The 27312-nt window shown below is 39.7% G+C and overlaps 1 protein-coding gene across 8 annotated transcripts in view; it reads left to right on the top strand.

Moving 5' to 3' along the window:
- The first annotated feature begins 15573 nt into the window (after positions 1-15573).
- Positions 15574-27312, top strand: part of fbrsl1 (fibrosin-like 1) — a 223067-nt gene continuing 211328 nt past the window's right edge. For 5 of the 8 annotated variants that reach the window (XM_037257806.1, XM_037257812.1, XM_037257807.1 and 2 more), the window contains exon 1: positions 15575-16714. In XM_037257806.1, the coding sequence (XP_037113701.1) occupies positions 16427-16714 (288 nt within the window). In that variant the 5' untranslated portion in view covers positions 15575-16426. Of the gene's footprint in view, positions 16715-27312 lie in introns of all 8 variants that reach the window. The other 3 variants (XM_037257814.1, XM_037257813.1, XM_037257811.1) reach the window with 2 other exon arrangements.

The following is a 27312-nucleotide window of genomic DNA, read 5'->3' on the forward strand; positions in this document are numbered from 1 at the left end:
GCAAGCGAAGAAAGACAGCAGGAAAAGAGACAGTGCTGCCTTTTACCAGTCAGTTGTTACTGTTGGCCACTTCAGTATAGATGTGCCGTTTGCACCGATGGCCGTTGTTGCCGTTCTTATGAGCGAAAACAAATGCTCTGCTGGTGAAGCTTGGAGGTGAATGTCCACAGCAGACAATGTAAACGTTACATAATTTATTTGATGCCTGACAACACCATTGAATGAAGGAGACAAGCATTGTGGCATGCTTGATTTATGTTCTGTTTTCACCTAGAGTTGGAAATCATTGACCAATCGCCACCAAATTTTATATACACAACTCTACTTGAGTCCACTTCAAAGAAAATATTTAGTATATTATTGACAGGAAATGTGAGCCCCTGTGAGGAATTAGAAGCATATTGTGCCAGTCGTTTAGTGCAGAGGATGGATGGATGGATGGATGGATGGATGGATGGATGGATGGATGGATGGATGGATGGATGGATGGATGGATGGATGTACTTTGTTTATTTAAATTTTGTTTATGACACATAACCATTACAAATAGTAACCATGTTATAAAACGGTAACTCGGAGATTATAGCACAAGGTCATAGCGATTATAATTTAGGATCAAATAGTCAGTCGAAGCAGTTCAATAGCTGTCACTTTAGTGTTTGTCTTGGCCGTTTAAAGATTGCATGTATTCATGCGGGATGGCACGGTGGACGCCTGGTTAGCACGTCTGACTCACAGCGTGGAGGTTGTGAGTTTGATCCTAACTACGTTTTTTCTATTTGCATTTTCGCCCCGTGGCCTGCATGGGTTTCCTCCGGGTACTCCGGTTTCCTCCCACATCATAAAGCATGCATGGTAGGCCGATTGAGTACTCCAGATTGCCCTGAGGTGTGTGTGAATAGTTGTTCGTCTCTGTGTGCCCTGCAATTAGCTGGCAACCGATCCAGGGTGTCCCCTGCCTACTGCACAAAGTCAGCTATGATAGGCTCCAGCACGCCGCCGACCCTCTTGAGGATAAGCGGTTCAGATGATAGATGGATATAATGCAAACAAAAACAGGTTTGTATTCTTTTCATTTACACCACTCACAGTCGAATTGGGATCAGTGGAATGTCTACCAGTAGTAGATTGCGATGGACCGGTTGTGCACCACTGGCCATTGGCACTAATAGATAAAATTTGTCAACCTCCTGTGACACAAAAGCACAAGTGATCAGGTTCACTGTCTTCAATTTGCTTGAAAACGAATAGACGAGAACAAAATGAGTGGGTTCACTTCCTCATTTGTGGTTGAACTGAAAGCCAATCTTACTTTCTGCTTGCAGGGCTGCCAGTAATTATAATGACAAACCCATTCACCTTCTGCCATGTAGTGTAAAACAGAAAGGGCTTATAATGGAATGAAATTCTCAATGAATAAAGCATGGATACAATTTGAGTGAGGTGAGGTTGTGAAAGGAGTAAAGCAAGAGATTAATTTACCTGGTAGTATCGACAGACAACAGACAGAAGCAGAGGCTGATGGTGACTGAAATATCAAAGCTAGTAGTTTGCTGGGTAGGCTGGGAAGCGGCTCCAGCTGCTGTTTGATCCATCACACTAAAAGCTTTGCAAGAAACCTCTAGGTCCTAGGCAGAAGTGAAGTGAGGTGGAGAATTCATCCAGTTTCTCTCCCTCGCTCTGTCACTTTATCTCTTCCTCTGCTTTTCAACGTGTACAAATTGTGAGAACTGCTTTAAGCACAGCTGGAAACTAAGCATATCTGAGACAGCACTCGCAAGTATATTCCTAACAGAACGCCATGTTCTCTAACACTGTTTCGGCTTGCGTTTATAAAAGTTTGAAACCAGCAGAATGCCCAAGAGAGTAGATAGACTCATCATCTTTTTCTGGTATAGAACTTTCGTACACGGAGGTGAAGTGGATCCCAAAAGACAGGCTATCAATGAGCGGAGCGCGCACCAGAATCACCAAATGAAGACATCAACAAAGCTGCTCTCTATTTGCACTTTTGTTTTTATATACATATATCCGAGTGGCCAGAAATCAAGTTTTTCAAGGGATCTGACTCATTATGGATGTTTGTGCTTAAAGGTTCATTTTACCATAGCGGCAAGTCTTGAGGGATAAGTGGACATACATTTTGTTGACTTTTCTATGCTTTAAATTAGTCAAATGTAATGAAATATATTAACACCCAAGAGCTCCGTGGTACAGGAAGAGTAGAAAACCCTCCCTCAAGTGCTTTACAGTTCAAGAGTAAAGACTGAACATGCATACACACACATAAACACAGACACACTATAAGCATAATCGCTTGAGTCAAGGAAGTCCCGTGAAAGGTTTTGGACATAAAAAAGCTCCCCAGAGAGCCTTAGCTCTGAAAAGCTCGTCAGGCTGCAGCGGAAAGTAACTCTATTTCTGTTTCTATCCTTGTCATTTCCTCCCACAAGGGACATCCATGAGATTAACTACAGATCAGATGAGAAGCAGCAAACTCACTGAACATAAACAGAGACATATTGTAGAAGCGTGTCTGTGAACAACTCGGCTTCACACTTTAATCACGCTTTATTTACTTGCACTGTGTGGACAATATGTGCATCTTTCTGCCTAAATTATTGGGCCATATTTGTCTGGGTGTCTCTTAGTGGTGGGGTTTTATTTATTGGGCATACCAACGCATGTATATCAAAAACTGTATCTCAAGAACAGAAAATATAGCAATTGCTGATTAAAGTGATGGTACACACATTAGCTTGCAAATGACAATCAGCAAACAAAACTTTATTCATCTTACATAGTGTTTGTTTTGGTCTCTTTGGTAAACCCCAATTACATGAAAGAAAACCAGTGAGCCTTGTGCTCTCATTGCTCTCAAGCTCATTACCTTCTCAATCCAGATAATTTCCCTCACGGATGCCAGAGCCACAATGCCAAGCTGCTGATTTCATCCTTATCTAGACCATTTGGTTGGAAGTAATGAGGCAAGCACCAAAAACATAGAAATCGTGCTGGATAATTTAAGTATTGAGGAACACAGTGCTATAGTAGTGCAACACAATGAAAGATTCCGCCTCCAGGCAAATGAACTTGTAGTACATTAATAGGTTTCACTTAAGAAATTTCATAATCAAGTCTATCCGTTCCCCTCTAACTCCCTCCCTCCTTCTTGAGCCTATCCCAGCAGTCTTCGAGCAATAGGGGGGTACACCCAGAACTGGTCGCCAAATCACAGAGCACACAAAGATAAAACGGTTACAATCACACATATTGGCAATTTGGACAAGTCAATGCATGTTTTTGGAATGTGGAAGTAAATAGCTCATTGTAGCAAGTAAAGCGAGCAACTCAGTTAAAATACAGCAGTCAGGTGTTTGACAGGTCACGTCACCTTGAATGGTGCGGGATTGCTGGAAATACTACAAGAAAGAAAAAAAAACATCTTTCAAGTGAGTGACACATATCCAGTGCCAGCTAACGTTGTGAAACCCTACACTAATGTTAGCCTTAGGATAGCTAGATTCGGACAATGTTGGGAAATAGTGTAATTGTTGAATTTTAGTAAGTGTATAATTTACACAATTTGCAAAGTGTGCAAATTGTTCTCTTCGTAATATTATTGCTTGGTGCTGCTGTAAAGGGTGAATATCCCTGCTGTGCCGTCACAAGAGTCTTCTTCTTCATCAATATAAATATTTTGGATTAATTAGTTGACTCATCAGGAAATATGAAACAATTAAGGAGCATTGAAAAAGTGGCATTGAAAACATAATGTTTCTTTATTTGCCTGGAGTAGATAGCTTACAGTGTGTGAAAAGCCGAGTCTCTTTACATGCAAATCCAGCCGTGCCTATGAGTGTGTTTTATCTCTGGGCTGCTGTTTGCTCATCAAAAGCCTTGTGAAAGCCAGGGGAGCTTTCTGAGAAGCTCAGCATAATGGTCCTTCTCATTGCCTCTCGCTCTATTACAATACACACTCATGTTTATAGCATTTTAACTTTCAATCTGCGCATTGTTGATTCTCTACTCACTTGTTTGTTATTCTCAAAGCCTCTCTCAGTTGTTTGCCCAGACTCAATGAGATCATGTGTGCTATAGCAATGAACAAAGAGAAAGAGCAGAGTGAGGTGCATTGTAGCAAGTGTTTTTTCTTTGCAAAGCAACTGTGACACACATTCTGTTGAAAACTTTCAACATGCCTGACAGTAAGAATTAATGAACGTGACTTGAAAAGGTGGCATGGTAGCTGAGTTTTTAGTGCAACTGCCTTCACTTCTCAGGTTGGGGATCTGGGCTCCTTCCAATGTAGCGTTTGCATATTCTCCGTGTGCGAGCAAGGGTCTTCTCCAGATGCTCTGGCCTGATCCCAGGCTCCAAAAAAATGCTTCTTGGGTAAATTGAAGATGTAATTAGTTCAATTAAATCCACCCTGAGCCCTCACATTATCGTGGTAAAGGGGTTTGTGTGTCCCAGTGATTTGCTCGGGGCTTTAGTGTCTGGCAGGGCAACCCAAGGCAAGCAGTTTCTTGGTGAGGGACCATACAAAGACCTCTTATAGTAAATAAAAACTGTGTCCAGCGTTTTCCCTTGCCTGGATGCAGGCCACTGGGGCTTCCATCTGGAGTCACCTCGATGGGGGGTGGTGGCTGGTGCCCAGGCCTGCACCAGTGTACCTTCTACCAGGGGTGTCAAACTCATTTTAGTTGCAGGCCGCATCGTAGTAACAGTTTTCGTTGGAAGGAAATTATGACCGTCAATCCAAATAAATGTATGAATGCCTCATATTATATACAGTATAAGCTACAAAACAAACTGACAAATAACTCATTTTCAAATCAGACTAGTAAAAACTGTTCAAATATTTTAAAAGGATGATTTTTAAAAGTGAAGACAATTTTCAATTTTAATAATGACATGAATTTGATACATAATATGTCTTCGGGGGCCACATAAATTGATGTGACGGGCCGTATCTGACCCCCGGGCCTTGAGTTTGACACCTGTGTCCTAAACCATCTTCACTCTTTGGCGGTGGAAGTCTATCCTCACAACATTCAAAATGGCACGTGGGAGGAACGGTAGTTTGTTTCATTCAGCCTTAAACTGAGTTTTAAATTACCAGAAACACACAGTCATTAAAACTCCAGCAGCTTATGGCACTGGAAGAATTTATTTCAAAAGATGTGGATTTTTTTTTCCTCAACATCCTGTCAGCTCTTCATTGATTGGTTCCTTCGCTGTCTGTTTGCTCAGGTTTAGTCTCCATGGGGTCGCTCACGTTTCTCACATTCTGCTCAAGGACTCACGCATTTTTGAGATTCTCTTGAGGCTTTCTACAGATGAAACATGAACACGAGGCTTTTTTATAGCACATTTGTGGCCGTGGCAGACTCAACCAAAGCCCCCATGCCTGCGCCCAGATTTATATCAAAGTCACCTAACTGGAGGAAATACATCATCATTATCTTCAAAAACGCCAAATTATATCGCCAATATAGGATCAATTAATAATCATTTAATAATGACTTCACAATATTTACAATAAATTACATGTATGAGAACACCAGATTATAACAATCAATGGAACCTCTAAAGATATTTCCTAAGCAATGACAGTGACAGACAGAGAAGGATCTTAAGAATGAAAAGAGCCGAGTGGTGAACACAATTCTAAGAAACAACTTCTTTCTTATCGTGACATTTAACATGACATTCAGCCACATCAATTTCTGCGCTCAAGTTATTTCGCTAAAATAGCAGGTCACACTGCTAATTTCACTCTGAATGATGCCTGCAATAAAAAGCCCGCAGCTTCATCGATGGCTTCCAATAAATTCAACTCCTGCATCCTCACAGCTCAGGAGCCGATCGTTCTGTTTGATTAAACTTTGCACCCAAGCGGTTCGAAATATCCAAAGGCTCTTAGATTTACAACCTATGTCTTCAATTATTGGCACCTTGCTACTTTGCAGTTGCCAGTTTCCTTACTCGCTTTTTCTTGCTTCCTGACTTCTTTGAATTGATCACTGTCAACTGACTTAGTCCTCAGTGGCAACAGACATGTTTACATTACTCAAGTTAAGTCAATTTTATTTATGGAGCGCTAGTTCACAACAGAAGTTATCTGAAGGCACTTTATATATTGAGCAGGTCAAGAACCAGACACATATACAACACCAGGAATGGGCGACTTAAACAATGGAGGGTTGGGTGGGGGGCAAACTTTGTCTGCCAGCACTACTACTACACTTCCTAATCAGATATATGACAGAAATGCCATTTTTAATAAGCACAAAATATGTACACATCTGTTTTATTAAATCACTGTACAGAAAGGTGTTTTAATATATTTTAATTTCCAAAAGCATAATATATGAAAGATGGACTGCTCAACAATAACAAAAAAACATACTTCGCTTTTTTTAATTATCCCCTGTGCAAAGGGAATCTCACTCGAAGATGGCACAACGCATCTGAACAGCAAACCCAAAGTTGTTGGAAGAACTCATTTTCCATGTTTCTAAAAATATCAAGTCACTGAGAAATTGCCGTGAAAACGAGATGAGCCAGGACAAGTCAAGCCACCCCTGACTGTAAGCTTTATTATTAAGCAAAGTTATAAGTTTATTTTGAATAGAGTGTCTCTACCCTCCAGACTGAATCAGAAAGATGGTTCCCTAGAGAAGAGCGTGATAGCTGAATGCTTTACCTCTCATTCTTGACAAAAAAAAAATGCATGGACATTAAATTGTAAGCTCTTTGAGTGTGGCATTCTACGAGGTTGATAAGGCACCATGAGCTCTTGAATGTACAATAGTGCTTGTGTATGTAGTGCTTTTTATGTAAATTCTAAATTTTATATGAAGTCAGTGCAGAGATGCTACAATAGGAAAAATATGATCCCTCCTCTGGATTCAGTTTAGGACTCTTGCAGCAGCATTTTGGGTCAGCTGGAAGGTCTTTACAGACTTACTATTTAGACAAGTTATTAGCAAAGAGTTGCAATAAATCGGCACAGCAGGGTCACAAATGTATGAAAATTGTTTTTGAGCATCAGCCACTGAGATGATTTATGTTTTTTTTTAACAATTGCTGTATGCGGAGCCAAGATTCCTTACGGAGCTCCTGGGGATTATTACAAAGCATTCTAGACCAATTATATCATTAGAGATCTTGCCTCTGACTTGCTGTGAGTCAAGGACTGTGATTTCAAGTTGAGCTTGGTTTAGTTCTAAGATATATTAGAAGTCATCCAGTTTCTTGTTTATTTGAAACACACCTGGAACTTGGGTAGATAAGAGTGTTAATTCAGTTTCATTGTTGATTTTTGTGAAAAATCAAAAAGTAACAGAGTACTTTCCAATACGTAATATGTCCTCAAGGAAGCATTTTTAGTCTGAATAGTAGTGGTTCATGTATGAATCCCTGCGGAATGCCATGGGTGACATCTACACACAAATTCTTTATTACCAATAGATACAATTTAATGGCAAGCACGTGTAATGATCTTTGTTTTTGTTGACTTTGTTTTGATTGGATTTCATTTTGATTCATGTTTTTCCTGTGTTCCTGTGTCATGTCAACTGACAACAGTTCTTCTCGGTCCAGCTTCTTGTGTCGACTAATCGGCTTCCATTATTCATGTGTCGTTCAGGTGTGCCTTGTTTTAAACGGTGTTTAGAAATCTAAGATGCCGTACTTGCATTTTCAGAGGATTCGTATAAAAAGACGTGGGTCCCAAAGTGACAACAGTTGAGAACCACTGATTTAGCAGCACACGCACAAAAAACATAACAATGACTGAAATTCAAACCATCCATTATCTGAACCTCTTATCCTCACGGGGGTTGCGGGTGTGCTGAAGCCTCCCCCAGCAGTCATTGGGCGGTAGGCTGGGTACACCCTAAACTGGTGACTGAAAGTCTTCAAATAAATTATTTCTTTCATAGAAAGTAATTTAACTGTTTGCTAACTATTTTTTACACTCTTGGACAGAAAAGGAAGGTTGGATATTGGTCTGTAATCAGCCATCACATGCATCTTTTTTAAGAAGTGGTTTGAGTGTACAGAAGATAAATGACTGTAGTATATAGCCTAATAACTAACTATTAATCATGTTGAGTTCAATAGTACCAACCACTGGCAGAGTATTTTTGAGTGAGAATGGATTCGCTCTGTTACACACAAAATATATGATCAGCTCATCGTCAGTCAGCCCATCTGTGAATGACTGCCAGCATTCAACATTTGACAAACTGCTGTTCATTTTGAACCAAAGATCTGCAGCACAGACAAAAAAAAGTCAACATAACACTGGACAGACTGTGTTGACAGTAAGAAAACAAGATAGCAAAAAGGAAGAAAGCCTGATAAAAGGCGAAAGCAGGAGAGAACAAGAGAGGTAGGGAGGATATGTAAGGTCGGCTCTGTGGAGTGAGCAGGTTAATTTTTCATGCTGTGGTTTGCAGTGTCCAGACCAGGCCAAATGTATGGCTTGCTGCAATTTCTCGAGAGAGAGAGAGAGAGAGAGAGAGAGAGAGAGAGAGAGAGAGAGAGAGAGAGAGAGAGAGAGAGAGAGAGAGAGGAGAGAGAGAGAGAGAGAGAGAGAGAGAGAGAGAGAGAGAGAGAGAGAGAGAGAGAGAGAGAGAGAGAGAGAGAGAGAGAGAGAGAGAGAGAGAGAGAGAGAGAGAAGAGAGAGAGAGAGAGAGAGAGAGAGAGAGAGAGAGAGAGAGAGAGAGAGGAGAGAGAGAGAGAGAGAGAGAGAGAGAGAGAGAGAGAGAGAGAGAGAGAGGAGAGAGAGAGAGAGAGAGAGAGAGAGAGAGAGAGAGAGAGAGAGAGAGAGAGAGAGAGAGAGAGAGAGAGAGAGAGAGAGAGAGAGAGAGAGAGAGAGAGAGAGAGAGAGAGAGAGAGAGAGAGAGAGAGAGGAGAGAGATAGAGAGAGAGAGAGAGGAGAGAGAGAGAGAGAGAGAGAGAGAGAGAGAGAGAGAGAGAGAGAGAGAGAGAGAGAGAGAGAGAGAGAGAGACAGAGAGAGCGCACTTGTTGTTTGAGGCCCCCCGGGCAGGTTTCTTGTTGGGTCTCTCCATAAATTGCTACCATACAAGTGAATTACTCAATGATGTGTCAAGGAGACAGCCAACAGCCCTATAGGCATTAAGCCACACACTTATTTTCTTTCCCCCTCATAGTAATTTTTCAATGACAGCTAGTTCAACAAACTGAGATAGCCAAGTCCAACAGTACGCTGAGCTAAACTGGAGTTTTTTTTTTTTTGGTGCTTAAATTTAACACAGCACTGAGATGTGTGTATTCAGAATAATGAAGGCAATCTCAAATGCTCAAAGTAACACTCTTAAAGCATTGGAGCAGTGAGGCTAATTCTACTACTACGGATGAAAGAAAAAAAAATGGCAGTACTTGCAGTTTATTTATTATCTGACACTGAAAAATATTTCATTTTGAAAAATAACTGGATTCTCTCCCTTACATCCGTCTATAACTTACTCTTGACATATGGGGTGGCTCAGTGGCCGTCTCCAAGGTTGTGGGTTCGATCCTCAACCCTGGTGACCCTGTCCAAGTGTCCTTGAGCAAGACGCTCAACCCTAATTTACTTACAGTGGGCCTGCAGCCTCCCTTTGGTGTATGAATGTCTATGTGAATGGGTGAATGTGACTAAAGCGCTTTGGGTATCGTACGGTATAGATAAAGCACTACCGTGTTTTCCGGACTATAAGGCGCACCGGACTGTAAGGCGTACCTTCAATGAATGGCCCATTTTAAAACGTTGTCCTTATATAAGGCGCACCAGACTATAAGGCGCACTATTAATGCAACCTGTCGGATTTTTAATCCAAATCAAATCATTCTCCATTTTATTTTTTTTTATTTCAACTTCAGACGCAACAAATTACTTTATAATCACAAAATAATGATCCATCGTCTTTTTGATTCATGATTCATAGTCTTCAGCGGGCCACTTATGATTGATTTCATGACACAATGTTCGGGCCAGTTTAAATTTAGGAATTTGGTCCATATATAAGGCGCACTGGACTATAAGGCGCACTGTCGGCTTTTGTGAAAATTTTAGGTTTTTAGGTGCGCCTTATAGTCCGGAAAATACGGTACATAAGTGCAGTCCATTTACCAGTAACCATATGTCATTTGTGGAAAACAATGTGAACATTAGAAACGGAATGCAAGTCTCAGCCACTCATTTGCTCATGATTTACTTTTAAAGGGTTGCCTATGATCAGTATTTGTGCAATGACTCTGTTCCTCATTTTCTCATCTTAGTTTAGCAATTTGTAAGTGGAATGTTTCACTCATAGACAGTTTTCTGGTTTTCATGTTGGTTACACCACTAACTGTATCCTGTGTATGCAAAAGTCCAAAGTCCTAAACTGAGTGTAGACATTCAGCACTGTGTATGGTTAGAACAATCAATAAAATATAGGACCAACCAGAACAACAAAAGACACCCATCTGTCTCAGTGCTTTAGCTCAAACGATAAATCTGGGTTCTAACAAAAGGTACTTCCAAGTTGTCTTATCAGATGCAGAATCAAAAAGATGAAATGCTGATTCATCAATTGATACTCAATCTGCAGTATAGCTAAATAATTAAATTAATAAATAAACAAACAAACAAATAAATAAATAAAGGGATTTTCTTTACTCAGAGTTGGGAAATGTGTTGCAGAAACCCATAGATTTATTTTAATGTCTGCAAAAAAGAGCACTCGTTTCTTGAAAAATCTTTTCAAACATGGCACATGGCAAGTTGGCTGACCATCCACTATTCCAGTGTTTCCTCACCTTTATTGAGCCAAGGCACCTATTTTATAGTGGTAAAATCTTACAGCACACCATCATGTCATAAAAGTACTTAAACTTGAAATCCAACTGCAAAGGACAGTCAGGACTGCCGAGATGATAATTGGCACCCCAGACCCACCAGCTCTCGAAGACTTGCACTCTGTAAGAACTAAGACAACGGCTATCAAAATTCTATTGGACATCCTGGTCACTACATTTTCCAGCTTCTTCCCTCAGATAGGTGCCATTGAACCTGCAAACTAAAAACAGCAGACATTCCAAAAGCTTCTTCCCTTTTCCCATTAACTTCTTAAACAACAGACTTATAATTCTCTTGTGAGTTTCCCAATTTTTGCCCATTATGCACATCTTTGGTGTGATATTATTAGTATGACCACACCACTGGACAATTATCTGCATTATTTGCACAATTGTATTAGCATTACCGTTCAATGCTCGCTGACTCTATTTATGTAAAAGTATATTTTTCATTTAGTGGTCTGTTTGCTGTTCAACTACCAGAGATACATTCCTTGCGTGTTTAATATAATTGGTCAATAAAGACGACTCTGATTCAGGTGATGATAATCTCATCTCAATTTACTCACAAAGTGACTTGGTGTGAAATCTGGGAGTTTTTTTGTTTTTTCTTTACATGAGGCTGCTACATATATTTACAGAAAGACACAAGTTATTGTCTGAATGACAATGGATAAAAGCATAAGCTTATTGTTTTTTTTAACCAGGCCTCAATAGGTGGTTCAACAGTGAAAATGTGTGGGTATGTAATCTGGTGTGGAACATTTGACTTTAATGCAGCCTTGCAGAGTTCATGTACGGTCATATTTTTCTAAACCGTAATTTTTTATAGTCTTGCGGAAGATTTTTGGTTGACGAACCTTATCATTTATTTCCCGTAGCCATGCTGTAGTTAGCAGACGATACTTAAGCTCAGTTGACCAAAATCCACAATTTTACACAATACTTGAAATGAAACATGGATTTTTGGCCTCGATCTGTTACATTCCGGGTGTGGACAAATTGCTGTATATGTTATCCAACTAAATGATTGATGTCAACAATGACTTGCTTTGGCATATTTGTAATTTCTTGACGAATTGTGTGCAGTGTGTAAAAGCCTGGTTTCTATATTTTGGTGTGTACTTGAAACAATTTTCTCATCTTCTTCAGATTCCCGCCCCTCAATCCAGAATCAACACGTTATGCTGTATTTTTCCAACCAATTTTGCATGCTAACTGTATTAACTGCATTAAATACTGTGACTATGGGAACATATTGAACCCATACCATGGAGGAAGAACCAATGAAAAGGTGTTCTTGTACGCGAATATCATACAGCACGAGCATGACAGGCTTCCTCTTCTCAGTTTGCAGCACAGCTGAGACTAAGCTTTTGAAAGAGACTAGTGTTTGAATGGCTGCAATGTGGGGAGCTCTGAGTCTCTAGCTATGGATTAAGCTCAAAGCAAATAGTAGCATTGAAGAAAACTGAGGTAATCTCTTTCCTCTCCTCCATGGCTTGCTCTCCATACCTGTTCCCCTGTTTTTTTTTTTTTTTAATCTCCTTACTGAATTAGTTTTTACAAAGCTGTTCCGAAAAGGGTTCGAGTTGCAGTGGTTACCTTAACATGAGAATGATCTTGTGTCTGTTTCTCTTAAAGTCCATTTGCCAAAAGATTGATGCACTATTCATGTAGCGATTGTCCTTTAAAAGTAACATCATGGAAGATTACAGCGTGTTTTTGATAAATATGGCAGATCTTGAACAGAAGCCAGCAGACATGAACATCAAAGTACGGACAAGTAGCATTTGGAGATGTGCACTCCGCGACCCAACTCAGCGGTGTATCAGAACCTCTTCATCATACTCACTCACTAACTGTCAAATCCAGTTTAATCACCTACAGTGCTCGAGATGATTTACCCCACAGCGCTCTGTATTAGCATAAAAGTACTTTCGTTTTGCATCTTGATGCGTTTCGTTCCTGTTCCTGTTTCACAGAAGATTCAAGCAAGTTCCCTCCTAGGAATCAGCATACTAACTGCCTAAATATTGCTTCTCTCCTTGTAGTACTGTGATGATCAAATAATAATTAAATTCACTGAAAACAATCTATTTCCTGTTGCTTGCAACTCTTTTAATGAGATGATTAACAGTAAAAGCGTTTGATGTGAACGCTTCATGATTCACAAGCCGCACAACTAATGATGACTCGGAAGCAGAGGTGGGAAGTGTAGCAACAAATTCAACTCGAGAGGACTGTTATTTCAGAATAATCGGACTCAAGCAAAAGTCTTCCTCTTGAGTAAGATTAAATAAGTATTCTGTGAAAAAAAAAAACTAAAGTACTAACCGGTAGGTACCTTCAGATGTTTATTTTCATCAGAGCGAAAAATATAAATAAAATATTGATGTGTAAATTCACCCATTGTCTAACAATGACTAAACAAATGAAATCTTTAATGAAAAGTAACAATGGCATTTGTTATATTTCCATTCATCATCAAAGAAGGGGAACTTCTGTGGGATTCTTTTAAGTCAGAGTACTTCTTCAAATTGTCGGGTTGGATAATATGTTGACAGAAAAAATATCAAGGAGGCTACAGGGGAATTTATTCACTGAAATAAATTCAGCACCACATCAGGATTGTGGAAAATTCTGTAGCATAGACATTTGAGTGCCTCGAGTTAGACATGGAGCTTTTGTAAGATGACATTTCCCCTTTTAAAACAACACAGATGACAGTTCATTGTGAAACTGTTACTCTTTGTGCACTTAAATGTAAACATGAACCTTATTTCAAGCCAGAAGTATTCTTCCTGAAAATAAGTCAGATGCTGGTGCAGGAGTCTCCAACGTGGTTCCCCCAAGGACCACATGAGTAGCCTGTTTATAAAAAAAAAAAAAAAAAAAAAGCTACCAGTGATTTCTCAAGAGTGTAGTAAAAGTGATCGTTTGAAAATATAAACAAGGAGATTTATAGAAACAAAGTGGGATTAAAATGTTATTTCCTGATCAAGCATATCCTAATACAGTCCCTGACAAAAGGTCTGTCACTAGAAACAAAAGCCTATATCCTGGATTTAAATGCATCCATTGCTTTTAGAAATGACTCATGAAAGCTGAAACTTTCCCAAACGAGGTGTAATGGATGAAAATAAATTTGCTTCACTGCAGAAATATTGATCATTTAATGAAAAACAGAAGTGTCAGATTTTGGCAAGACAAAGGTTTTGTGGCCTTGTCAAACAATGCACCCGTAGTTTACAGCCTCACCAGTGCTCACTAATTGATCGGTTAATTAGTGGGTGTGTATAAAAAAATAAAATAATAACTGTCAGTTCGAATATTTTTTGTCTATTTGTGTCCTGTGATTGGATGGCAACCACTTAATTAATTAATTAGGGGTGTACAGTTCTTTCACCCAAAATCAAATGGGATAAGCTCAAGTGTCAGTTTGAATATGTTTTTGTCTTTTTGTGCCCTGTGATTGGATGGCAACCACCTAATTAAATTAGGGGTGTACACTTCTTTCAACCAAAATTAAATGGGATGAGCTCTAGCACACCTGCAACCCTAGTGAGGACGGACGGGTGGACGGACGGACGGATGGATGGAAAGGATGGATGGATGGATAGACGGACGGACGGACGGATGGATGGATGGATGGATGGATGGACGGATGGATGGATGGATGGATGGATGGATGGATGGATGGATGGATGGATGGACGGATGGACGGATGGAAAATAAACTGTTCGACTAACTGTCACACTTCCCACATTTACCGCTTCATGCTCCCGGACGAGGTAAACAGAGCTAGGGACGAATAAGAGCATGAAGTAATTCTGTACAGGAAATGCACTCAAACTAGTTTGAACGAGTCGATTGCACCCGACTCAAGCCCCATTTCCCGCTCCCCTTCATAAATGTTAACATTATTCCATAAAATGGAACAGAACTAAATAAATCATTCAGTCATTGATACATCAAACTTGCTTTAGCCTAACATTTGTGCACTACACTATATTTTTAAAAATGTTCCCATCACTTAAATTTTGATACACGTTATACAGGTCAGCAAAATGTTTGATGGTATTAATTTACAATATACCCGATGACTGCTGGGATAGGCTCCAGCACGCCTGTGACCCCCGTGGGGACAAGCGGTGTAGATAATGAATGGATGGATCACAAAGGTAACTAAACTGTTGCATTAGTGACTTAACACTGCAGAACTCTGTCCTGACACTGTCCCCTTCCCCCAACAAGTAAATAAATCTTATTCACATGGGAGGACAAAGTATCATGTTGACTTTTTTTCTTCCAGAAAACCAGACAATAAAATGCCACTTTTTGTTTTCGGCTGGGGAACCAGCTCCGAGGATAGGATAATAGCCAACCATTAAAAAGAGCTAGATAGGTTTGTGCGTGTGCGTGCAGGCGTGCCACCACTTCTGACAGTTTAAAATAGTGACATGTGAAATCTCGGGGGCGAGAATTCTCGATTATGTTGTTTTTAATTACGTTGTATTCAACGTCAGCAACCTTCTGGTAAACTGCAATCCGTAAAAGTGCTGGAATTGTGGCTGGTTTCTGTTAAGATTGACTGTCTCTTCATTTTGGATGAAAGGATGCGATGGGAGGCGAGAGAGAGAGAGAGAGTGGGAGAGCGAGAGAGAGCGAGAGAGAGATTTTAATCACTCCTGTCGCTTTAAGGACTCTTATCAAACGCTTATTATGCGAATAGAGAGCAACGTGAGCCACTGAGCAACCAAGGGACGGACTGGAGTGGATTTGTGGGGGAAGCCAACATTATCCGAGCTGGAATGGACCGCTACTCTGCCGTATGGAGTTTGATTTCACACTGGACCGCTGTCTGATTCGGACGCTTCGGATCGGTTCGGCTATATTGCGCACAAGTATCACGCAACACTTGAAGTACAGCGAGGATTAATATCTTCCAACTCAACACGCGGGGATTATTGAAGGACCACATCAGACCTCGGTTGACCACCAGGGGTTTGGTCTCGACCGGATAGTACCCCGAGCTCTTTTTGACATTGAATCATGGATCGGGGAGGTGGGGAAACAACAACGGCCAGAGACATGATTTCTCTGCACTGTTTGCGCCCTGCAGCGAGGTTCGGCGTTGGCGCTCTGTCAATGTTCCGATGCAACAAAAGTTACAAAGCGAGTCTAATTCGTGGATTTTGAACTGGATCTGCCATTTTGCACCTGCTTTAGCAGATAGCGCCTCGACACGGTGCAGATTCGTGACCAAAAGCGTGTGGCTTTTGCCTTCCCCTCCTCACGCTTATGTTTATACTTGCGCGTTTGCTTGTCGTAATGGAGATCGCCGAGGTTTTTTACCCAAGGTCATTGAGCGTCCAAGGCTTGAGTTACACACACGATCATTTATAGTCGTTGCAGCGTAGCCAAGGATCGTTCACTGTGTTTTGTTTGTGATTCCACGGCGCAGACAGACAGCGTCTCCCGTGGAGTTCTGTTTGCATTGGTTTTGACACTCCAAGACCCCCCCGCCCCCTTTTCCTCCGCCCCCCTTTCCCTCCTCTTAACATGGATGGGAAATTGAAGAAGGGTCGGAGATGCCGACCCAAGAGGGAAACGGGGAGAAGGTTGCGAGAGACGGGGAGCAAAGACCCCCGCAGCCCCGATCCCAACTCCACGTACTCCGACAGGGAGGAACACAGCCCGAATAGGGACGCTAAAAGGGCGTCGCACCCCGCAGCGGCCGCCAGATCACCGCGCACTCCCCGGCGGAAGAGACGGGAGTCCAGCTCACAGGAAGAAGATATCATTGATGGATTTGCTATCGCCAGTTTCATCAGTCTGGACAGTCTGGAGGTAAGCAGGATGCACATTATTCCCTCCTGTCTGCTCACAAAAAAGTACATTTTTCCTTTGGAGGTACAGTGGCTCTCCACTGAGGTATATTATTTTGCTAGACTAGGGAAGGCCAAACTTTTTCCACAGAGAGCCTTAGGAAAATGCAAAGAAAAGGATAGTCACTCTTAATCTGACAGGTGAGCCACGCCTTCATCCATCAGCTGATAAAGACGCGTCACAATCACATCACTGACACTCTGATGAAGGCGGAAGAACCCGCCGAAACATGTCAGGTAAATGAACCTAAAGAAAATTGTTTGATATAGAAGAACCAGTGAAGTGATAGTCACTTCATCTTGTGTTGTGCAACACTCTAAAAGCATATTCTAAAATCCACCCAATATAGCCTACTTGCTATCAGTGACAATGCAAAGGTTATCATTAGGATTAGTGTCATACCTGAAGTTAATGTGCAAAAGTTGTGTGGAGCAGCATGGTGGCCAATGTTGAAGTTGGGTGTTCAAATTCAGGCTCTTGAAGCTTTCAAGTTTTTCTTGTGCTTGGGTGAGTTTTATTTAGGTTTTCTCTCTCTCTCTCTCTCTCTCTCTCTCTCTCTCTCTCTCTCTCTCTCTCTCTCTCTCTCTCTCTCTCTCTCTCTCTCTCTCTCTCTCTCTATTATTTTATAGATTATATATATATATATAGATAGATATACATATATGTAGATACACACACACTTTATTATGAGACTGCAAATGGTCCCTGGGCTAGACTTTGGACACCCTGATCTAGAGAGATTCCTCTTAAAATTTATTAGAGTATATTGGATAAAATTGTCTTTCCCCCTATCCATCCTTATGTCACAGTTGTCTCTGTTTTTTTTCAAAGTACAAGATTCTCAGAAAGTCATTTATGGTGTATTTTTATTAACAGACATGTTTTGAGTTACGATGACTATGTGCTTACCGTTAGTCTTTAAATATGTCTTTTAATAAACGTATCAAGTGAATTTCAGTGCACCCTGCAGTTCAGTTTTTATGTATCAGTGTGAATGGTAGTTGAGTTTGGCTGCCACTGCACCAGTGAATTTTACAAGTTTGCTGCCTTGTGAATGAGACGTTTTGTACTGGCAGCACACGGGCCATTAAGGAAAACAAACAAGTGGTGTCGCTTCTCAAATGGCTTGGATAGTATTGTATCCATGTTCACTCAGAGCTGGAAATGCATTCCTGACATTTTGCTTGGTGTTGAACACCCTTTTGCAACAGTTAGTTGTGACGGGTTGATTGGCAGGTTACTGATAACTGCTTCTGCCATTACTTCTTCGTCTTTCTAAATGTTAGCAAAATGCTTTCAGGATTGAAAGACATTCTCCTGTGACATTCTCTTATTATCTCATTAAGTGGCAAATGAAAAATAAATCTTTAGTCCCAGTGGGATATCAGTCTTCCCGACAAGGCTGAAGTGTGCCTGTTTTGATTTTCCATGGCATTAAGGGTTGCCTCATTTGAGCTGAGTTTTTTTGGGCGGGATCTTTATAATAAAGACAGCATGTCCTTAGAGATCTATATTTTAAGATGATGACCTAATTTACAAGCCCAATGATGATACCACAAGGCACCTAATTCCAGCAACTGCCACCCATGAAGGCTCAGCAAAAGAATTAATCAGTCATGTCTCTTTACTCCCACTTAGTTTGATATGGTTAATCGCAGGGTTGCTGCAGAATAAGCTCAGGAGTGCACCACCAGAAAAAAAACTGATCAGTAGAATTTACTTGATGATGATCATCAGCTGGCCATCTGTGAACAAGTTTAACCTGCTCAGGTCACGGGTAATTCAATTGTTTCTGCATTTAACTGAACCATTCCACTATGCTTGGAGTGGCATAAAGGGAGTGAAGTGAAAGTGCTTGAACTCTAACCACCAACAACTACTGCGGCACTTTTGAAGTCCTGCAAGAAAGCATCTACTCTACATCAAATATATTACACCTCATTAAATCTGAGCGTGCGATTACCATTAAGCAGGATGAGCTTACTATTTAGTGTCACGCATGTCATAGCCGTGCTTACATTGTGACATGTTTATGAAGATGTGTGAAGATTCCCTCGTGTGCCATATCTGTGATTATTTCTGCCCTCTTGAGCTTCTCACAGCTGCTGTGTACTTTGAGGATGTCAGAGCAGCTAAGTGCTTTTTACTGGCTTCTCCTCTGCTCTATGCGATTGATTTCTAGGATTCTATAGTTTTATATTCACATTTGCCATTCTAGTTCAGCTTGTCTTAAATCAAACTGTGTATTATTTTGGCTGTACTATTATTATTATTCCACGATTCCTGGGAAATAACATTGGGATAATTTATTCTCACTGAACTGCCTAATGCATATTGAATGAGAACAGAAATCAGTGCACTCTCCAAACAAGCTTTCATTTCAAGGCTAAGTAAATGAAGCAAGATATGGCTGGCTACTTGTGGGTAATTGTTCTGATTTTTATACGAACAGCTCTGGTTTATTAAACGATGTAAGTGGACTCGGAGCTGTGATTTTTGCTTTTCCCTGATTTCCTCTGAAACAACTTATTATAATATCTATGCTTTAATAAACAGCAATCATTATTTGTTTACAGCAATATTGTTAGCGGATGCACTTTAAATGTGTTGATCATTAAATGTATGTTGAGCTCGCTTTCACCTTCAAAGTAGATGCCCGAAATGAGTGCGTGACCTACGCTACCGGTGCTAATTGCTCATCAGGCTGCCACTTGCAGCATTTTAGCATGGAACAGTGCTGACCTATTGCATCATGCGCCGAAAAACTTGCCCTCACCAGTGTTAAGAGTATGTGGTTCCTTTTGACCCAGTCAAGGTGATTGACGGCCAGCATGATTGTGTTAGTGTAAGACTTCTGTCCCATTAGCATTCTGGAGCATTTATTGAGGCATGGCATAAATATTTCCGCTAATTTCCTTTTTAAAGCACCTCAGTTTAACCTGTTTCATGTTCTTGTTAAGGCCATCATCACCTCATTGTTCTGTTTTAGCCTGGGACCCGGGCAGAATTGTTACCGAACGTTCAGTAATGTAATGCCGTTGCCCCACCCCCCTTTCTTATTGCACTCTATGCTGTTTAAAAACTGATAGGTTCCAGCTCCCGAGATGCTGGCTTAGACTCGAGCATGGCCTGCCTTGATCTTGTATCCCAATTCATGACATCTGAAAGCCATTTTCCGTCATGCCTACAAAGCCATTTTCCGCTATGCCTACATATATTAAGGCCATGTTTATATTTCTGCAAATTCTGTTAACCTGGAAAAAATGATGATACAAAAACTGTCATGATTTGACATTGAATTGAATTGAAGAATCTGCTCTCTTTGAGACTGTGATGTTTCAATCTGTGTTCCCTCTTAACAAACTCAAATAATTGTGCCATTACCTGTGCTGAGGAAGTTTTCCAAATGCTGAGCAGTTAATTCCCATGGATAGATGAATTTCACCCGAAAGCAGTGTTCTGAAACAATTACTCTCTGCTTCTGCTGCTTTGCTGTTGGTATTGAACAAGTGAGTAGATGATAAATAATGTCACGGCATTAAAGATTTTTGATTTGCTCTGTTTGCTCTCTGAGTAATGTTGGAGTCACTAATCCCCTCTCGTTAATCCCAAATCCCGCTGTCCATCTGCTTTCAACATAAATTTATAGTGTAGATTATTTTGTGTGTTTTTTTTTTTGTTCTGCAGAATAAATGGTTAAACCCACTCTAATGAGGTTTTAGGTTTATTTAATTGCATTTGAGTAGTGGTGTCAAGGTAAGACTTCTGAGAGTGAGGCAGACCATTTTATTATAGTGTCATTTCTTTTTTTGCTCGAAAACCTGTCCTTTTATAAACCTTCCTTTTTATTACTTCCGATAAGAGTAGTTAAATGGGATTGCTCTTTTTTCCTTAAGGTTCTGTTTTACACAGATCATCCATTGTTGGCCACAATGCAGCTCTATAGAGTATCATGGGCAAATTAAGTTTTCTGCCCACAGGGATCTTGACAGTAATGGTTAGGAAAGCTGAGAATTGCTGCTTCACTTTCTGCAGCCATAGTTTCCCATCTGGTCCTCGAATTTAAGCTAGCAGCATTGCAGTTATAATTGTTTGTCTTTGAATGTAATTAGGACTGCCACTATTCAATATTTTATTCCAGACATTACTGGTAGTCATGATATGGGGGACATAATAACTTTGACCACCGGTAAATTGGACTCATTCAAAGCACTATGACAAATGCTGGGTGGTGGAATAGGCATGCGATGGAAAAAAGTGCCAAAATAAATAGAAACGTAATGAGGTGCATTAAATTTCACAATTTATAAAACAATCTGTTTTTATTTATACTCTTCATATAACTTATAATTTTCAGTAGTACATGACATTAATTTAATTGGTGGCAAAAATCTCATAAGCCCACAGCAGCATTAGAATTCTTTATATTTGTGTACACTGTTACAAATCTATTGTATTTAAAAGCCTATTGCATTGAGTGACAAACACTTGCGAGTGTTTGCAAATGTTGCATTCTCGTCTGGGTTTGTTCAAGGTCGCAAACGCTCGGCAAACAGTTGCCAGACGTTCGCAGACAATACAATACATCATTACTCTTTGTAATTTTCTCAACACTGCATCGCGCAGCATTATCTGACCTACGTTTAGTAACAGAGGAGGTTGGACTGCTTGCTGAATAAATAAATCAAGTCAATGAGTTTACCAACTTGATGTAATGCGTGCTTCCTTAGGCTTGAATGTTTAAATAGGATGTTTTTTTATGCATGCCATGATCTTCCATGCACTACAGTGCAGATAAATGGTGTACTGTACTTGCACTCCAAGCTACGTACGTGAGTCACTGTTGATGTTCATGATCAGGCAGCACATTAGTGCCACCAGTCTTGTTTGATGTTGTCACTTTTCCCATTGGTGATAACGTTGATAAACAACTGGGCTTTAATTAAACAGGTAACCCCCCCAGATGCTCTTTTTCATTGGGTCAGAAAGTAGAAAGTGCTAGTGGGATGTCCCCCAGCTGTCGCGTATATTAGCCGACAATCTTGCTGATAAATGCGCCATCATATACACAGGATTTTTTGTGTAACAGCGCTCAGCCATTAAACATTCCAGTACCTTATAGATGCTCAACAGGAGTTTAATCACATGCACGACCGCTTGCGCTACATTTGTGTGCAGTTCAGAGGTAGTGTAATTGCATTCATTTATATTGATTGTTTCCAAAACTGTGATCAGTCATTACAGTATGTAAGAGTACCCTCAAACTCATTTGGTTATGTCTTGGCAAAAAAATAAAAACCCTAAAGTCCCTATGGTACTTTTTAATGTGTTTAATTAATCAATATTTTTTGTTCAATAAATACAGAGCCTGGAGTGTCTCTGGAAGTTAACCAGTAAATACATGTTGAAGTATTTCATAAAAACAACTTTCAAAACATTTAAAATCAATCATAAGGTGAAAGCACATTAAATGGGCAACGTGAAAAGATGATATTGCCCAGAGGCTGATGACATCATAATATGTTAATTTGTGTGTGTGTGTTTTCAATTTGTATTTCATACACAGGGCAACTCAATGTGCTTCACACAAGAAAGGGAAACAACATCTCCAAGCATTTACAAACCCAACAGTTAATGACATCCAGAAGCAAATAATTAACACATAAACAGACTAAACAGATAAACACATGAACAGAAAACCGTTGAAACATTTAGAAGTAAATGAAAAAAACTGCTTGGTATGATGGAAATCTAATCACACAATAGAACCCACATTTTGTTTTTGTCTATTTAATGTTTTTCTTGATACAATATGGATTTATTTATTAATGATATCTATTTGTAGGTAGTTCTCACATTTTTTTTCCAAGTAGTGGCGTTTGTTTAGGAGGCAGTGGAACAAATATATTTGATTTAAGAGTTCTATTTTAAGCCATTCTATTTGTCTATTTTGAGGTTTATTTACATGGGACTACAAGCCCTCCAAATAAGACTGTTTTCAGCCAGCTTAGCATTTGAGGAATTTCTAAAGGGTACAAAATCGACAACATAACAGACACATATTAAGTGGTACATAAAAGCATGTGGGCAGCTTGTTGCGAGCATGTATATTTATATCCATTTCCTTCTTGTCCTCCCGGGTTGCCTTACATCTTCCTGCTTGTGTTTTCATTGCGGTGAATGGCAGGATGTAATTACGCTGTGATTAAGATGCTCTCTCCAAGCCCAGCTTTGGCGCTGCGCTGTTTGAGGTTTGCCTGGTAATTGTTCACTGCTGATTTGCCCCTCTTGTTTTGCTCTTTATGACTCTTAAACTGCTTGATAAATGTTATTAAAGAATTTTGACAATAGACATTTCATCTGCTCATTTGTAGAACTGTAGATTAATTGCATATGTTTTTTTTTAAAGTTATTTTACTTTATTTGTCGCTTAGCTGTTGTAATTTACAGCTTCATGATGTACTGACTTAATATTCCTCAAAGTCTTTATGATGACCGAGTACATAAGGAGTGGAGAATTTGTAGTAGAAAATAATTCTTCATGTGAAAGGCCACTCTGTATGTTGTTCATGAAGGAATGTCTGCTTTCCTATTCAGCAAAGGCTTTCATTGACATAGCAAGAGAGATGTTTAACCTTCACCATTATTCAAGTTCCTTTTTGACATTTAGCGTACTTTCAAGCGTGGGTGTCTTTTTCTAGCCTTGCAGACCTGTCGTTTGGTTTAATTGTGGCGTGTGCTTTTGAAGTGGGTGTTAAATTTGAGAGTTTTGAAAACTAGCCACTTTTATCAATGAAGAACATTTTTCCACTTTTTCTGCAAAAGAGGAGCAACAATATATTTCCCTTTTTTTCTGTCATAATAGATCTGAAATATCATCATCATAGTATCAAAAGGTTACTTTAGAATCTAAAAGGGTAGAATAATAAAACTAGACACACAGTGTGAAAAGCAAAATGTAGCCCACTTTTTTTTTTTTCCTGCAATTTGGTAACAAGCTGTAAATGAGCCTCTATTAGACATAATCACTTGTTTTAACAATGATTCCAATGTTATTAGCATGACTCACACAGTCAGGACTCTTGTCTGGTTTAGTCATGGTTTAGTTGAGCATCTTCCTTGTTAAAACAATTAGTATTAACAGTTGTCGCCTTTTGCTTGTACCACTTGCTACCAACACCGGCTTGTTTTTTTTTTCAAGCACAATTTCCCGTCTCCTATTGTATCTACCTCACTCCTTGTCACATTTTTACGAGTTGTTTTGTTAAGTGTTCGTTGAAGCTGAATGTGCATTTGGACCCGGAAGCTGGGAACAAATTGCCTACATAGGGATCAATAAAGCTGTCTGAATCTGAATCTTTATCTCTTCACAGCGATGCCAGTTTGTCAGTAGCTAATTACAGCTCATAGTTAATTGATGTTGTGATTACATTTAAAGAGATGTCTGTCACTCTTTCTGAGTGTATGTGCCATCATGGCCAAGTAAGGATTATTGCTTCAGTGTTTTGCGTGACAGCTTTGGCAGCTGTATAATACACTGTGGCCAAGATAATAGAGCACAGAGGGTAGTTATGCAATGCAGATTTTCTTCCTTTGCCATTGCCACTTCCATTTGCTGTCTCAATGACATTTGCTTGACAACTCAAGGAGAAGCTGCCACATTCACTTTTCTTGCTGAATTGAAGTGCTTTGTCACCATTCCTAGCTTTACTCATCAAAACTAAATGGATGTTGGGAAAGGGGACTTTAAGGCAATATCAGATCAATTCCACGTGTCTGACATCTGCCTTACAACCACTATAACGTCATAATTCGAGATGTCCCAATCAGTATTTTTTGGATTGGAAGTTTTGACTTTTTCGGACTAGTTTAGATTTGGTGGAGCTGTATTAATATTCAGTCCATTGTGGTACCTTTGTACAGTAATGGATATATATATATTTATACAATTTCCAGTACCTTTTTAAAAATGTAAATTGTGTTGGGTTCAATTCTTTTAATTAGACTATTTAAAGAAGGTTCAAAATGTATTTTTGTTTGATAAAGTGTATTCTAATTAATAGCTATCCTTATTTGTTTAATTTATACAAATAAAAAGTACTCATATTTCTTTATCTGTCAATTATTACTCCACTGCCTATTATTTAAACTTTATTAAAGCTTTATTGATTTTAGACCAGTTACTTTATTAAGACAATGTCAAAAGGAATTTCAGAGTCATGCAATAAAGAATTATTCACATCTCAATTCACATTGACATCAGACAGAAACAGAAGACCGATGGACTGACAATAGAGGCGTCAGATGTTTCATTTTACCTTTCCCAATGTGCTTGTAAGTTGGAGGCAAATTCTGTTGTCGCAACTTAATGATTTGACACCTCTGTGTAACCGCTAAAGGCGTATTTTCCAATATCTTCTTATTACACCGCACCCAGAGGGGTGGTACAGTTGTGGGAAGAGGAGCACCTTGTTATTAAGTGCTTACAGAATAAACAATGTTTCATGAAACAAACATCCACTAAACTGACAAGTCTTTTTAATCATTATAAAAATAGTGGCAATACACATTTGTAGCAGCTTAATTATTGTTTAAAGTGTTTTAAAAGGATTTTCAGTATTGCATATTTCTGAAACGCTGCAGGGAACTCCAGCTTTAGGTGTTATGTTTTTGACAGGCTTGAGCGCTTGCCAGCTCTAATAGTGAATCATGAATCATTCAATCATCTTTAAAAGGCAATGTTGCATGTGTGTGCTCACCAGGAGTGTGTGCTAGAAATACAATTGACTATACAGTATATCGTGATGCGACATATATGTAAGATACCCTTTGCAAGGAAGTCTGCAAAAACATGACAAGCTCTGTCATCCATGGTTAAATCTACCATGTAAAATCATGCATTCTTTGGGAATGTCAATCCTTCTACTCACTGCATTGCTTATCCTCTCCAGTCAGCAATGACTGTTTTTAATCTGTTGGTTGCTCATGCATATATCAAAGAGAGTAAACTACATCTGCTTCCCTCCTGCAAACAGGCCACAGCTTATTTCAGAGCGGCCACTTTGTCAGTGTGTCTGAAATGAGGGCACACATCCCGGCACCAGCAGGATTTAAACCAAGCTGTGGAATGAGATCAAAATTACACACACACATGCACGCACGCACGCACGCACACAATGCCGGTCGCTGAGTCAATAAAGAAAACAGCCAGTGAATGAGAGAACAAACAGTATTCTGTGCCAAGATACCGTTATCAATCCCAATTCCACGGCCTTCTAAATAATCCCTGCATTACCAACATGCACTATAGGTATGACTTGTGTTCCAGGTCTTCATTAATTTGACAAGATCACAGGTTATGGAATTGAGTGAGTTAATACTGTAGGCACTGTCGGTATTTGTAGGACTTGTGTTGCAGGTCTTCATTAATGTGACAAGATCACAGGTTATGGAATTGAGTGAGTTAATAACAAGGAAAGCCCTCAAATAAGATTGCTTTAAAGAGATTTGATTCTATGACTTGGTGGAAATGTATTCTTTACTCTTCTTTTCTGGCTTTAGGTGTTGGAATGTAATAAAGTTAGAAAGAAATTGATTCTATTGTTGAGCATTTCTTGTTTATTTTTACCTGTAAGAACAGCCTACTTTTAGTCATGGCGGGAATCTGCAACGTTAACACAATGTGCAAAATGAATATTTCACTGCCATTTGCCATAAACCTTAATAAAAGCGCTAATATTTTGTACATTGTTGTGTTGAACTGCTCAATGTGCCATCAGAATAGTAAAGGCTTGCTAACACCGGGCCTGGAGCCAATGGAAGATTCAATAGAGGTTCAGGTGGAGGACATTCATTGGATGTCTAATTGTCTCTTAGTATTTACATTTGGACATTCAAAATCCCGTAATAGCTACTTTGTTTTCAAGCCCCACAGTAGCAGCATCATATGAGACTTATAATTGTCTGAAACATCCATTACAAGACAATCAGCTCAATAAATACTTTGTAGAAAGGTAAACAGCTGCCAGTGTCTCTTGCTTAGGTCAGTCAAGAGAAAATATTTTCCATCAACAATAGCTACTTTTACCCCGCTTAACCCTTCTCCTTGCCAAGTTCTGATAAAGCTACTATCTTTTTACATCTATTAGCTTCACTGAGCGAATGGCCTGCCGATTAATGTACTGTATTTTCCGTACTATAAGGCGCACCTAAAAACCTTAGATTTTCTCAAAAGCCGACAGTGCGCCTTATAATCAGGTGCGCCTTATATATGGACCAATATTGAGCCACTACAGTAGGCGTGTCCAAAGTCCGGCCTGCGGGCCAAATATATATATCTTACATATGGACAAAGTTTTAAAATGGGCCATTCATCGAAGGTGCGCCTTATGATCCGGTGCGCCTTATAGTGCGGAAAATACAGTAATAGACTCTCAACCCATGGGACTTCAGATGGATTTGGTCTGTTCATTAATAACTTTCATCTTTTCTTATTTTATTCAAAGGTAAGGTGTTTGTTGTGTTCCGAGAAATTAGGGTATAATTAAGAGATTTCACTG

This window comes from Syngnathus acus, chromosome 9, assembly GCF_901709675.1.
Source record: "Syngnathus acus chromosome 9, fSynAcu1.2, whole genome shotgun sequence".
Classification (NCBI taxonomy): Eukaryota; Metazoa; Chordata; class Actinopteri; order Syngnathiformes; family Syngnathidae; genus Syngnathus; species Syngnathus acus.